This window comes from Hemitrygon akajei, chromosome 20 (assembly GCF_048418815.1).
Source record: "Hemitrygon akajei chromosome 20, sHemAka1.3, whole genome shotgun sequence".
Lineage (NCBI taxonomy): Eukaryota > Metazoa > Chordata > Chondrichthyes > Myliobatiformes > Dasyatidae > Hemitrygon > Hemitrygon akajei.
The window spans coordinates 20,674,212-20,690,185 of NC_133143.1; the positions used below are offsets into that span (position 1 = coordinate 20,674,212).

Here is a 15,974-nt window from a genome sequence, read left to right on the forward strand (position 1 = left end):
GTTTTTACCCTCCGTCCACACTAAAACGGTGTTTTAAGTCCTCCTGTGCGAGAACCAACAGCTGGCAGTCGTTTAAGTTTTTCCAGTCTGTAACTGAACAAACACTCACCATCTTTCACAGCGAGATTCAACACCAAACATGTTGCTTGTTTTCGGTAGATGTGTCCTGCGCATGCGCAGTAGGAAGAGATTTGCCGAAATATCTGTTTCAATGTGGACAGAAATATTTTTTTAAATGCATAGTGTGGACGCCTATCGTTTTTACGCAAAACCGGTGTTTTCAAAATTATCCGGTCTAGTGTGAATGTAGCCTGAATTGCACTACATCTAGAAGAAATGTTTTGCATTAAATGTGCATGCAATTAGTTTACTGTATCATGTTTGGTGATCACAATATAATCTTCTCCCCATTAGTGAAACCAAACATAGATTATGAGTGGAGCATCTTTATTGTTTCAGAGCTTCCAGTGCCTTTCACTTCAATTCTCCATCCCACACCCATTTTGTTATATATTGCCCCAATGAATCACAGCCTACTTGTAGGAGCCAGGCACCTGTTCTCCATCTGCATTGTATTCTGTGTTACGTGTTTCTTAAATTACTTGTTCGTGCTTTGTTCATTGCAGTTAGTAGTGGATGTCGTATCTCTTGCTGACCACTCAATAATGCTCAATTATGCTTAGCTTACACTGGGGTATGTTTAAGTTTCATAGCTTCAAGATTGTTTTCTAATTGCTAGTAAAGGATCGAATGCATATCGTTGACTTTTGGAGCAGGCATTATAGGAGTGAGCGAGGGCGATAATCCATAGTATCGCCGGCAGTGGCAATTGTTTTGTTTATGGTTTAGCTGCTACACATTACATCCATTAGGACTCAGATAATCGGCTATTACAGTCTTGTATTTCACATTTCCCCAATATTTAATGTTTTTCTCTCTCTTACTAGTATGGATCTCTAATACATCCTTTTTTCCCTTCATCCATACGTTGCTTTGCTCCTTCTTTCGCAAGTATACTGCGAACTTGAAACATTAACAGTTACCCTCTCCGCAGCTGCAGCCTGATGGACTGGGTATTCCCAACTGTTTCTGGTTTTTATTTTTTGCTTTTTATATACATGGGACCTTTATGTGTAAAATCCAGAATCCCATTCAAGCTGCTTTCTGACCTCCGCTGAATCCTAACATTCACTGTGATGAAGTTCTTTGAGGTTGGTGATGAAACATATCAACTGCCTAAGAAGCAACTTTAATCTGCTCCAATTTGCCTAAAGGGTACAATAGGTCCACAGCAGATGCCATTTCATTGGCTCTTCACTCAACCCTGGAACATCTGGACAGCAAAGATGTATACATCAAGATACTCTTCAAGACCTTTGCCCCAGGGCCCATACCACCAGGTTCCAGGAAAATTATCACCACTCAACCATCAGGCTCTTGAACCAGAAGGGATGATTTCACTCAACTTTGCTCTCCCCATTGCTGAACTGTTCCCACAACCAATGGACTAACTTTCAAGGCCACTTCATCTCAAGTTTTCAATATTAATTGCTTATTTATTTATTATTATTTTGCTCTTTTATATTTGCACAGTGTTGTCATTTGCACGTTGGTTGTCTGTCTGTCCTGTTGGGTGTGGTCTTTCTGTTGTGTTTCTTGAATTTACTGTGTAATGCCTGCAAAAAAAGGAAAGTCAGGGTTGGACTGTATATAGTAACATATATGTATGTACATGTATGGACTGTATATAGTGACATATATGTACTTTGATAATAAGTTTATTTTGAACTACACTGGAGTTGGAAATTTGATCCCCCTTCATCCTTCTGAGTACAGGTTCAAAGCTGTCAAATACTCATACGTTAAGCTTCTCCATTTACTTAAATTAGCCGTCCTTGGGTTCACCAGTCCTGAAGGAGAATCTCAGCCTGAAACGTTGACTATCTATTCATTTCTACCGATGCTGTCTGACCTGCTGAGTAAATTGCTCAACCATCTCTATTCCAAATTTCTCTGCATCCTTCTCTGTAACTAGTCAGAATATACATAGCAATGTTCTGCCTTGCCTAGTCATGTTCCCCTAAGTTTGATCGAGCAATGTCCCCTCTTTAACCACTTAAAAACTTGGAACTTTGGATCTTCCTTATGTACCTGCAGGAACCATTAGATTATTCTTAGCATTTAAAGCAAAGCTGTAACTGTAAATTGCACTTTTGAAGCTTGTGTGGATGACTTGCTCCTCCTCTGCGTGTCTGCTTTGTGGGGAGGTTGGGGGTTTTCCAGAATGCTCCTAACCGTGTTCCAGCCTGAGCAAGCAGCAGAGATGGTCTTCCTCCTGCCTTCCTTTAGGCAGACACAACTGAGCTGTTTCATTGTTTTGCAGAGCTGTAAGTTGTACCAATTGCAGACATGGGTTGTAAACGAAACTTGGGTACTAAAATTTAGCCTCCAGCATTATGATTGCCTTTTGTCATACTGCTAAATGGAACCCAGTCACTGACTGGCATATAGCTCTTCACAGCTGCGGAGATTGTTAAGCTGCTCCTTCAGACAAGACGCCTCCAAATCTATGTATACACCAAAAGAGGCAAAAAAAATTCCTGGTGGCATTGAATCTGCACTTTGACCCTTGGAAGATTTTGCCTTTGGGTCACATCCTGTTTGGTGAGGGCATGCTGTGTGGAGTGAAGCCTAGCATCAGTACTGGAGCGATGGAGGCTGAGGGGAGATTTGACAGAGGTTTATAGATAGGAGTATCTGTTTCCCAGGGTAGAAATATTTAATACCAGGGGGCATGCATTGAAGCTGAGAGGGAGTAGTTCAAGGGGGATGTGAGGGGTAAGATTTTTATTCAGAGTGGTGAATGCCTGGAATGCACTGCCTGGTATGGTGGTAGAGGCAAATACAGTAGAGGCTTTTAAGAGATATTTAGATGGGCTCTTGAATATGGGGAAGGTGTAGGGATATGGACACTGTGTAGGTAGGAGGAATTAGTGTTTGGGCTTTTTAAAATTTACTTTTTAGCTGGCTCAGTACAGCATTGTGGGCTGAAGGGCCAGTTCCTGTTCTGTACCGTTTGACGTTCTATGTTCTACTGAGTGAAGGTGAAATGGCACCTGCCCAGAGATACATTTTTCCATCAAGTTGGATAATTCTTTTAGCAGGTGTCTTTGTCCACATGCCTTAAGGGTGATTTACATCCTTGTTGAATTAAAGCTAGTAAAAAGGTACTGTGCTTAATTTCTAGTTCGGTAATCTGGAGGCCCGTACTAATAATCCAGGAGACTAAGTCAACTGTGAAAATTAAACTAAATTAATAATACAGAAAAATATCAGCTAGTCTTAATTGAGCACTGGAATTACAATGACCACTGGAACTACTGCTTGTCATAGAAACTCATCTGGTACATGCTTGTTCTTCAGAAAGGAAATCTTCCTTTAGGACTTCCAGTTGGAATATTCAAGCTGCCATTAATGTGACACAGTTCACCTGCTGCACAGAATAGGCTTATGTTGAAGGTGGTGTATGATTCTGAGGAAAGATGATTGACCTCATAAGAGATGGTCTGATTAATGGGAGTACAGCTGATACTTATCTGAGTCCTGGCCAAGTGACCTGAGGGAAAATTTACTCCAGCGAATAGACTAATGTGACCTTTATCTAATTATTGTTGTGCGAGCAATAGAATGCAAGGAATTCACTGTCTTCACTCAGTTCCAGTGATTGATCAATTTTGCTGTCTGTAATTCCTAGCAAAACATTGTAGTTATTTGTATGCATTTATTTTTAAGATTATATCTGCTTTGGGAAACTGCAAAGGTTGGCTTTAATACACTATTTTTCTGTAATTTGTTACTGAAAATAACAAACCAGTAAAATTCTAACAAGCTGGCACCCTTGGGATTCTGGTAGTGCCAACCTTGCAGATTTTCCAAGCTATTGGATGTTAGTCCTTTTGACAGAGTCATACAGCACAGATATGGGGCCTTCAGCCTAACTGGTTCACACTGACCAAGTATCTCCTGTAAGTGAATCCCGTTTGTTTGTTTGGCCCATTTCCTTCAACCTTCCTTATCTATGTACACAAGTATTTTTAAAGAATGTTGTTAATGTCCCTGGGGTTCCTATTCAATCTCTCCCCTCTCACCTTGAACAAATGCCCTCGAGTTCTTGATTCCCCACCCAGAGGAGAAGGCTCTACAGAGATCCTATTGAAGACCCTCAAATATCCAAATATTGGATGATATCCAAGTACTCCTTTACTTCACACTTCTGCATATTATGCAGTGGCACAGTATAATAAAGTGTAAATGTTTTATATTGCTCTTGTGGACACATATACTTGTGCATGTGAAAATAAACTCAATTCAACCATAATATTTTTTTTCCCCAGAGAACTCTGCCAGTTTAAAGGGAGTGGGAAATTTACAAACACTTCTGACCTGGCTGATTCCCCACACTAGTTCCAGCAGTTCTAACCCCAGGGTCTGACCACACACCCTGCTTGTTCTCTGGACCCCTGATGTGTGTTTCAAATATACAGGCGAACCAGGCATCAAACTTTCAAGATTTCTGAACAATCAAATGCTGGATTATTAGAAATTTACCCCAGACTAACAGGCAGTAATGACAAATATGAAAGAAAAGAGCACGTACATTTCTGATGGATGATCTAAATGTTTTGATAATCCACAGCTATGTCATATTGCAGTCATGTATGATGCATGTTATGTACAAGATGTGATGGGTCATTAAACCATCTTTTTTTACAGGTGTGTGCAGCACTTCTGCGAGGCTGTTGTCAACACCTGGCGTCTCTTCATCTGTCTAAAAGTATTTTCTCGCACAGGTAATTAATTTGTTTTCAAAGTTATTTTCTTCACTTGATAAATTATTGCCGAATTTGTACTGTTTATTTTGGGGGGGTACAGGAATGAACTGGCTTCTGCAATTGCCAGAATTACAATTTTACTTGACTTTGCTAGAACTGCTTTCTGCTTTTCCATTTCCCTTTTTCTCTATGGAAGCATTCAGTGCGACTAGTGTGTGGTGAAAAGTGAGAAGTATTGAGGTCTGGGAATTGCTGAGGTTATAACAGCAGAGCATTTGAAGGATGTGCATCAATAGAGTGTTTCTGAAAACCGTTTTCATTGTTTTCCTGCCTGTATTATTGCTACTAGGAGTGTCCATAGTCACAAAGCCCAAAGTAAATACCTCCAGTTCACTAAGGACACCCTGTATCTAATAAAAATAGGCATTTTCCTTGATTAGCTACTTGCTTTACAGTTGCAGAATGTTCATGCATTGGTTGGGGCACCCTGTAATCCTGAAGCAAGATCAGTAACAGATCAGAAATGGATTCTGAAGATTTTTATTATTCAAATGATTTCAGTTGCAGAAGTAGGTTGTTAAATGGTCATTGTAAATTGTCGCGTGATTAGGTTAGGGTTAAATGGTAATACAGTGGCTAGCGAAAACACATCATAATACTTGCAGTCAGTGAAGAGGCATTGTGCAGTAACAGATGAGCTTGTTTAGCTGTGGATGCAAATGATGCATTAGGTCATGTGGAGGACTGGTGCTGATTATATTTGAACCATTATCAAAGATGTATTGTGCAATATACCGATCTTCAAGGAGCTCAGTGTAGTTATACAATGCTTTTCTTTTTTAGCCTTAGATATTCCTTTTCTGACTAAAATTTTTATTTATTGAGAGACAGTGCAGATTAGGCCCTTTGAGCCATGCCGCTCAGAAATCCCCCAACTTAATCCGAGCCTCATCTCATGGCTTGGCTTCGTGAACGAAGATTCAGGAAGGGGACTGCCCACGCCTGCTGGAGGCTCACTGGTGGCCGACGAGGCCAATACGAGACAGGCAGACCCGGCCGCAGCGGCTGCAAGGATAAATCAGTTCTGGGTTTGGTGCTGCTGTGTCACGGTTCTTCCTGCTTCTCCTTTTGTCCTCAAGGCCAGCCCTGCGTGCATTCTCGAAGGAGGAGACAGACTGGTGAATGGTGTGTCGCCAGGCCTCGCGATTCGAGGCTAGAGTAGGCCACTGGCGATGGTCAATGTGACAGGCACCAAGGGATTTCTTCAGAGAGTCCTTGTACCTTTTCTTCGGTGTCCCCCTGTCACGATGGCCAGTGGAGAGTTTGCCATACAGGACAATCTTGGGAGGCGATGATCCTCCATCCTGGAGACGTGCCCTGCCCAGCGCAGCTGCGTCTTCAACAGCATGGCCTCGATGCTGGTGACCTCCGCCTGTTCGAGGACTTCAGTGATGCTGGTCATCATCCTTAACATCCAAAGTTCCTCAGCATGGTCATCTGGCTACATGAAGATCAGCGTGGCCAAGTCAGACGCAGCAACAACCTCTCTGAACCCTTCCCAATAGGCAACAGTGTAAAGCAAGGCTGCGTCCTCGCGCCGACTCTCTTCACCATCTTCTTTAGCATGATGCTCGAAAGATCCACAGAAGACCTTGATGATGAGGACGGTGTCTACATCCGGTACTGCACCGATGGCAGCCTGTTGAATCCGAGCCTACAATGACCAATTAACGTACCAACCGGTTCGCCTTTGGATGTGGGAAGAAACTGGAGCACCCGGAGGAAACCCATGCGGTCACGGGGAGAGCGTACAAACTCCTTAGAGGCAATTGCGAGAATTGAACCCGCGTCACTGGTACTGTGACACATTGTGCTAACCACTACAGCCAAGCCGTCCTTCTCTCAGAGTTAGATGAACAAAAAGTCAAAGAGCAAGAACATCAAATAGATCAAAAAGATTTTAGGATCCTTTAGCAACTGTGTAATTTGGATATTATTCAACTTCCCAGTAAACTTACTTTGAGATAGAGATAGAGTAAACAGATACCCTCTGTGTCTGCCTCGGATAATCTTGTAAATCTCTATCAGCTCTCGCCTCAGCATGAAAAACGTGCACCAATATTCCAAAGCAAGGACAAATATTTACACGGATATGATGAGCTGATTTTCTACCTTAAGTGATCTGGTATTTAAAATCTAAAATGAATTCAATAATGAAATTAAGAAGATCCAAAAACATTACTGCTAGAAATGAAAATGTAAAAAAGATTTTCACAGAAAAGTGAATTCATAATGAAAATTTGCACATTGAAATAATATCTCTTGGTCCTTGATTATTTCTTCATGCAAAGACCCCTCAAAACCCTAACAGGCTCTAAAATATATTTTGAAACCTGTTCGTATAATTCCTGTTGGTTGTTAAATGACTACTGTATATTGACTGTGTAGGTGAGTGGTGGAATTTGGGAGACGGTGAAGGAAATGTGGGGAGAATAAAATGAGATCAGTGTAATATTAGTGAAAATGGCTTTTGATTCAGTGGTTCAAAGAACCTCTATCTGTGCTCATGGCTCTAAATCCTTGACTCCATGACTGCTCTCTCCGATGTATACAAAGTAAACAAGCGAAAATCTGCAGATGCTGGAAATCCAAGCAACACACAAAATGCTGGAGGAACTCAACAGGTCAGGCAGCATCTATGGGAAAAGAGTACAGTCGACGTTTCAGGCTGAGACCTTTCCAAAGGAACCCTACTTATCAGCAAATTATCTGGTCGTTTATCTATTGTTTGTCATTTGCTGCACTGCGGATGCTATACATTTTCCTTAAAATCCAAATGCAGTATTAATCAAGAAGTAACAAGCCGTCTGCTTGAGAAACTCAATGGGTCAAGCAACATCTGTGAGGAACAGAACTGTTGGCGCGTTGGGTCGAAACCCTGAATCAGAACTCAGTTTCTTCTTTGTTTGTGTGTCAGTGGGGAAGTCGAATCTCAGGGTTGTATACATCATGAATACTTTGATAATACATGTACTTTGCATCCTTTGAATTCCTTTCCTCTCACAGATGCTGCTCAAGCCATTGTGTTCCCAAGCAACACACAAAACGCTGGAGGAACTCAGTAGGCCAGGCAGCATCTATGGAAAAGAGTAAACAGTCAACACTTTGAGCTGAGACCATAGTCCTGAGGCTGTTGAACCCTGATGTTTAGGTCTTCAAGCTTCTGATCATTTGTCCTTCATGCAACGATGAGAACCACTCTAATCATCTGGACTGGCCTGTGGGCACATAGATGGCTGGAGAGGCCAGACCACCAACAATATGTTCTTTGGCACCGTGGTCAAAAGATGGCAGCCACATTGGGTTGGTGTTGTTGGCTTGAGCTTTCCTGGCCAGCCTAAGTCTCTGTGTTGCGATTGTCCTTCCTGCCTCGTGCGGTTACATGCTTATGGTGGGAGGAGTGCCACTCCAATCTTGGGCAATATGAGTCTGGGTTTAGTGAAGCCAAAGGCTTTAGTGAAGTTTCAGTGTGTCTTTATAGTGTTTTCTCTGGCCTCCATGGGAACGCTTTACTTTCTAAAGTTCACCACAAAGCAGTCTCTTAGGCAGCCAGTGGACTGACATACGAGCTACATGGCCTTGCCAGTGCAACTGGGACTGCATCAGGATGATGTTGATACTGGGCAGGCCCACCTTGGTAAGTATGTTAGTGTCAGGGATTCTGTCTTGCCACTAAATGTTGCAGAGCTTTCTGAGTCAAACATGTGGAAGTGGTTCCACAGACTCTTTCTGCTAACAGTGTTGAAGGCCTTGGTCAAATTGAAATAGCAGAAGGGGTCAGTGTTCTGCTCCTGACATCATTCTTGCTGCAGACACCATATCAATAGTCCAATGCTCTTTCCAGAATCCACACTGGCTCTCTGGTAGGAATTCCCGATCAAGGTGTGATGTGAGATGGTTGAGAAGAAGCCTGGCAAAGATCTCACCTGTGATAGTCAAGAAGGATATTCCCCAATAGATGTCACAGGGTTGTCAGTTTCCTTTTTGCATGTACATGTGGATGAGGGATGCATCTTTAAGTTCCTGTGGAATTGTCTCTTACTGCCACGTGAGTTGGAAGGGCTGATGGAGCTTTTCTGTTAGCACTGCACCACCTCCCTGTAGGCCTCAACTGGTATTATGTCTGATCCAGGCACTTTGCTGTTAGGGAGTTGATGTACGGCTTTTGGCGTCTCAGCGAAGGTCAGTGGAACAGCTATTGCTTCATTTTCAGGCACTTGGAGCAGGCAATCAATGGCTTTGTCATTTATCATCGAAGGACGATGCAGAAGGACAGTTCAAGTGCTCAGTTCACCTATGAACAATTTTCTCTTTTTTCGTGATCAGCGTGTTCCAATTAGCACTAAGGAGAAGGAATGATCCTGATGATGTGGAGCCATAGGCTTCTTTTAGTGCAGTGCAGAAGTTCTTTAAATCATTCCTATCTGCATATGCCTGGATCTCATCAGCTTTATTGCTCAGCCAGAGATCCTGCATCTGGTGCAGTTATGTTGCACGGTCTTTTGTATGTTATTGAACGCATCCTTCTTTGAGATGGACTTGGAGTCACTGAGGAAAATTTGTGGAGACAATGTTTCTCATCTAGCAGTTGTTTGTTGTCGTCACAGTTTACATCAAACCAGTCCTTGTGCTTTCCGGTAGTAGGCCCCAGAATCTCTGTAGCAGTGTATAGATCAGCTCTCGAAGGGTTGACCAAGCGGTTTACACATTCTGTTTGTCGAGAGGGATGGATTTAAGCAGCCTTCTTGAGTGTCAACAAAGACTGCTTTATGTTGCCGATTTTCAGCTTGGTACGTTCAGTCATCTTCGGGCTTTCTTCCCTTGTGGAGGTCTCTTGGGCTGGATAGGGATGTTCAGTTTAGAAATGATGAGACAGTGGCCTGTCCAGCCTTCAGCACCACACATAGACTTTGTCACCCTTATAACCTGCTCGTCTCTCTTCCTGATGTCGACGTAGTCAGTCAGGTGCCTGTGGTTAGATCGGGAATGCTCCCACCAAGTTCTGTTGTAGGCGGGAAGTCGGAAGACTGTGTTGTTGATCAACAATTCACGTTCGGACATGTCTGGAGTAGGGGAAGACCATTGCTGTTACAGCGGCCAACGCCATATTTCCCAATGACCCCATCCCAGGAGTTGTTGTCAGAGCCTACTCTTGTGTTGAGTCACCAAGGATGATCAGCTTGTCAGTGGCAATAACTGAGCACAGTTCTTCATGGAATTTGTTCTTGACATCGTCTGGGTTGGTCATGGTTGGGCATAAACACTGATGATAGTGTCATGCTTCCGACCATGAGACGGGGAGTTTCATGGTCATGAGCCAGTCATTCATGTCCTTTGTATGTCCAGCAAGCGTGCCAGTGATCCTCGGCCTCATTGCAAATCCAACCTCAGCCTCGCGTTGGTAATGTTTTCCACTTCCACGCCAAAAGAATGTGTGTACCTTGCCCCTTTCACAAAGTTCACCCTCTCCTGTAAGCCAGGTCTGACTCAGGGCTGCAATATCAATGTTTTATCAAGCTAACCTTCTCTCTATTAGAGCAGTACTCCTCTGAGGTCTGTCAGCACCAACCGTCACACTCCGAACACCCCGCAGTGTCCCGTCAGACTCCGAACACCCCGCAGTGTCCCGTCAGACTCCTAACACCCCGCAGTGCCCCGTCAGACTCCGAACACCCCGCAGTGCCCCGTCAGACTCCGAACACCCCGCAGTGCCCCGTCAGACTCCGAACACCCCGCAGTGCCCCGTCAGACTCCGAACACCCCGCAGTGCCCCGTCAGACTCCGAACACCCCGCAGTGTCCCGTCAGACTCGGAACACCCCGCAGTGTCCCGTCAGACTCGGAACACCCCGCAGTGCCCCGTCAGACTCGGAACACCCCGCAGTGTCCCGTCAGACTCCGAACACCCCGCAGTGTCCCGTCAGACTCCGAACACCCCGCAGTGTCCCGTCAGACTCGGAACACCCCGCAGTGTCCCGTCAGACTCGGAACACCCCGCAGTGTCCCGTCAGACTCGGAACACCCCGCAGTGCCCCGTCAGACTCCGAACACCCCGCAGTGTCCCGTCAGACTCCGAACACCCCGCAGTGTCCCGTCAGACTCCGAACACCCCGCAGTGTCCCGTCAGACTCGGAACACCCCGCAGTGTCCCGTCAGACTCCGAACACCCCGCAGTGTCCCGTCAGACTCCGAACACCCCGCAGTGTCCCGTCAGACTCGGAACACCCCGCAGTGCCCCGTCAGACTCCGAACACCCCTCAGTGTCCCGTCAGACTCCGAACACCCCGCAGTGTCCCGTCAGACTCCGAACACCCCGCAGTGTCCCGTCAGACTCGGAACACCCCGCAGTGCCCCGTCAGACTCGGAACACCCCGCAGTGCCCCGTCAGACTCGGAACACCCCGCAGTGCCCCGTCAGACTCCGAACACCCCGCAGTGTCCCGTCAGACTCCGAACACCCCGCAGTGTCCCGTCAGACTCCGAACACCCCGCAGTGTCCCGTCAGACTCCGAACACCCCGCAGTGTCCCGTCAGACTCCGAACACCCCGCAGTGTCCCGTCACGCTCGGAACACCCCGCAGTGTCCCGTCACGCTCGGAACACCCCGCAGTGTCCCGTCACGCTCGGAACAGCCCGCAGTGCCCCGTCAGCCTCGGAACACCCCGCAGTGTCCCGTCAGACTCCGAACACCCCGCAGTGTCCCGTCAGACTCCGAACACCCCGCAGTGTCCCGTCAGACTCCGAACACCCCGCAGTGTCCCGTCAGACTCCGAACACCCCGCAGTGCCCCGTCAGACTCCGAACACCCCGCAGTGCCCCGTCAGACTCCGAACACCCCGCAGTGTCCCGTCAGACTCGGAACACCCCGCAGTGCCCCGTCAGACTCCGAACACCCCGCAGTGTCCCGTCAGACTCGGAACACCCCGCAGTGTCCCGTCAGACTCCGAACACCCCGCAGTGTCCCGTCAGACTCGAAACACCCCGCAGTGCCCCGTAAGACTCTGAACACCCCGCAGTGTCCCGTCACGCTCGGAACACCCCGCAGTGTCCCGTCAGACTCTAAACACTTCACAGTGCTTTACCAGGCCCTCCTTTCTGCATTTTGATCCAGATTAGTGGTTACATTTGCACAGTCTGCGGGGTCCAGTCTTCACTGGATTGTGTCAGCACACTCAAACCCATTGAGCGTTTGACACCCATTGGTTCCCCTCACCTGCTTTAGCCTACTTGTCGAAGCAGTTTATCATGGTTTAGTGCTGTCACTTGGTGGGAGAAAGGTGAAGTAGCAGAGCAGACTCGATGGGCCAAATGGCCTACTTCTGCTCCTTTGTCTTGTGATCATGACACTGAGGAAAGAAGCTTGTCGCCCTTCCCACTCTTCAGTGAAATCTGGTGTCGGAGATTAGAGAGAAAAATGAGAATTTTTTTCTGCAGTTATTCCCCTTAGTCCTTCTCACACTTCTATTTCCCAACCAATGAGAGGGAATGGCGTTGGCATATGTGGGAACTGACTGACTGCCTCACTCACTGCTGACATTACAGTCGGCCCTCTAAACCGCGAGGGATTGGTTCCAGGACCCCTCGTGGATACCAAAATTCGCCAATGCTCAAGTCCCTTATTCAACCTGTCTCAATGCGGTGGACCTTAGGACCCAGCGGAATCCCAGACCTTATTTAACCTGTCTCAGAGCGGTGGACATTAGGACCTGGCACCAGAGCTCTGAATGCGCAGTGTTTCTGTTCATGAAAATAATCATGATCACGATTGAAAATAAAGTGGAAATAATAAAGCGATCGGAAAGAGGTGAAACGCCATCGGTCATTGAAAAAGCGTTAGGCTAGGTCGGTCAACGATCGGAACATTTTTAAAGGATAAAGTGAGAAAGGCCCTGCCCTGATGAAAGCTACAATTATTACTAAGCAATGCAGTGGTTTAATTATTAGGTTTTGGAGTTTTGATCCTCCACATCAACCTGGCACGGTGGAGAGTGCACTAGGGAGCAATCTGTCCCGAGAACTTGCGTTCCGGAGCCCGGCGCTGAAACATACGTTCTTAAGTGTTTTATATGCATAGACGATAAAATATATACTATATACTAAGACAAATGTTTGACTACCTGACGCTAAATAATACTGGATGTACCTGTTCCAACTTACTTAGTAAGAGAACTTCCTATTTTTTTCAATTCCGAAGGACGATAACCTACGCACATCCTCCCGTATACTTTAAATCATATCTAGATTACTTATAATACCTAATACAATGTTAATGACAAGAAAAAAAGTCTGTACATGCTCGAACAATTGCTGGAAGAGCACTTCCGGGTTTTCGCGATTGACGGTTGAATTCGCGCATGCGGAATCCGCGGACAAGGAGGGCCGACTGTATTCACCACTCCCCATCCTTATTCACTGGCCTTTCTGCTCCCCTTATGTTTACCCAAACAACCTGTAGGTTTAATGAATATCTGGTAAGGGGACGATACACCAAAAATAATCATTATGCCTTGTTGTGTTTGATAGGATCTCAGTGTTCCCAGCTTTGATTTTACTGCATGCATTCTTTTAAAACCAATAAATGTTCTGATAGCCTTAGGTGATAAATGTACCAGTGTACATCAGTTTACATTAGAATAGTATGGCACGTTATGAGCCTTTCAGCCCACAATAGCGTACACTGCCCAATCAGTCTGCTTTCAATATAAATAAAGCTGAAAAGGCACTGCATCAGTTTGAAGGAATGAATGAGAGGAAAAGTCGTCTGCATGCTCGTCGTCAATTCAGAAGGCAAGGAGACAGTTTCTGCTTTCTTTGTTGCAGAACTGCTATTGATGGCCACTCCATCAGGGTTTGAATGATACGCAGAAGAAAGGTTCAAAGCTGCTGTGGTGGATGCTGCTCTACTCTGTCCCGATGTCTTAGTGGAGTTTGTTCATAATTTTCTCTGAGCTGGCATCAGTCAACTAGCAACTTTTTCTCTTCTTAATGCCAGTCTCATAAGATCAAACAGCAATTCCCTGATGAAATTATTTCAACTTTGATTAATTGCCTGGAGGTATAAGTTCATCCTCTGGCTCATCTCTCCCTGTAAATAGTAAAAGTTGCTTGAGTTTCAGAGATTTTTTTAATATAATATCTTGATTAATTTTATTTAATGTGCTCATCACAAGCCTGCAATTAATGCTTAGAAAAAGCTAATACAAAACATAAAGCTCTGAAATAAAAATCAGAAAATTGTACAGGTCAATTGAAGAGAAAACAGTGATTATTGTGAACTGTGCAACAAAATAAAAAGCAGCTTTCTGCTGGAACTTTGGATAATTTCGTAAAAGGCAAGGCTTAAGGATATTGAGGCCCTGTTTAAGAGGAAGAGGAAGGAGGTACATACCAAGTATAGAGAGCAAGGAACAAACAAGGTGCTAGAGGAATATAGGAAATGCAAGAGAATACTTGAGGGTTGAATGAAGTTGCTCTGGCAGACAAGGTGAAGGAGAATCCCAATCTACTTCTACAGGTGCACAAAGAGCAAAAGGATAGCAAGGACAGCATTCGGAGTTATTGTAGTGTACAGTTCATGATACTTTAGTTATTATTAAAGCACTTCTTCAGAGAGTATGGTGTAAAAGATGTGCACAGTAGAAAGCCTTTGAATAGCAGTTTTATTTATGCCAATGCTTAAATATGTATTAACTATAAAAACTTTGGAAGTTGGGCTCTGCCATCAGCCTAGATAGGCATCTTTCCAAATGTATTTGATTAATTCCATGTCAGATTTGAATTTCCAAGACTTTGATCTGCCCCTAATGTCATGAAACTGTTATGGTTTGGTATATTTTGTCTACTTAAAAAGTAATTCTGTTAAATGGCTAACCTTAAAGTGAATTCTTCTTCCTCCTTTTTGCAGGAAGGGTAAAGAAGTCCCTCAGACATTCAAGATGTTTTTCAGCAGTTCACAGGCTTTGAAACACATCAATCTGTCGGGGACCAAACTCCCTCCAGATGCAGTCAAGTTAGTATTGGTTTCTTCTCTTTGATGGCCATTTCCTTCATGTAGGACAGGCATTGTGGAAGTGGGTCATTCAGCTCAACCAATCCACGTTTATGCATACCCCAGCCTTACCTCATCTTTTCTCATCCATATATTTCTGTTCCCCTCTGTCTTGCATTTGTCCAGCCTCTCCTGGGTCCAATTATGTTTAATTCAACGGCTTGTTTGAAGGAAGGGGCGGAGGCTTCAGGCTTCGATGTTTCTATCATTCATTCTATGGGATTTCTTGTTTCATGGATGTCTGCAGAGTACAAATTTCAGGTTCTATTCTGTAGATAATCACTGATATTAAATGAATTTTGAACCTTCTGCCAGCAAGCAGTCATATTGCACGGAGAAGTAAGTCCTTCAGCCCACCAAATGCATGCAGAGCACCAATTGCCCTTTTACACTAGCCTGCCGACATCCCATTTCATTCTGAAATTTATTTGTGGTGAGAATGTGGGAGAATAAAAGAAAATGGGCTAAATGTAGGATTATTGTAAATGGTTGTTTAACGGGCAACTCGACTCAGTAGTTAAAAGTTCCTGCTTTCTATGATTTCCGTCAGCTTCCTTCAGATTCTACCACTTTAGTACACACTAGGAGTAATTTTGTGTGGCCAATTAGCCTATCGACCTGCACACCTTTTAAATGTGGGGCTCATGAGGTCACAAGGCCGAAATGCAAACTGCACAACTTCACTGTGCCATCCCTCATTCTCAAGATTCTTTGGGTAAAGAAGTTTATTCTGAATTCTGTGTCAGAATTTTGGTGACATTGAGAGATACAGCAGCAAGATAAATCCTTCAGTACACTGTGTTGTATTATGTGCTTTACCATACTAATTCTACTTACCAGCAATATAAACACAGTCTAGATTGTTTCAAGTCGTGATTAGAAACCGCCCATCTCTGCAATGTTGATCGTTCAAATAAAAGGAACCAGGAAGGCAATGCTTATAGTTTAATTCACAGTTTTCCTGAGGCATTGGAAGTCTTTCACTTTTCATGAGCTGAGTTTCAAGTGCTCATCTAGATATATTTTCAGTGTTAAA

At 44.6% G+C, this 15,974-nt stretch overlaps 1 protein-coding gene across 7 annotated transcripts in view; it reads left to right on the forward strand.

Annotated features, from left to right (window-relative positions):
- The window catches only part of LOC140713623 (F-actin-uncapping protein LRRC16A-like), a 328,263-nt gene that overhangs the window by 184,906 nt on the left and 127,383 nt on the right, over positions 1-15,974 (forward strand). For all 7 annotated transcript variants that reach the window (XM_073023966.1, XM_073023968.1, XM_073023970.1 and 4 more), the window contains 2 exons: positions 4,774-4,850; positions 14,795-14,899. In XM_073023966.1, coding sequence (XP_072880067.1) covers positions 4,774-4,850; positions 14,795-14,899 — 182 coding nt within the window. The remainder of the gene's footprint in view (positions 1-4,773; positions 4,851-14,794; positions 14,900-15,974) is intronic.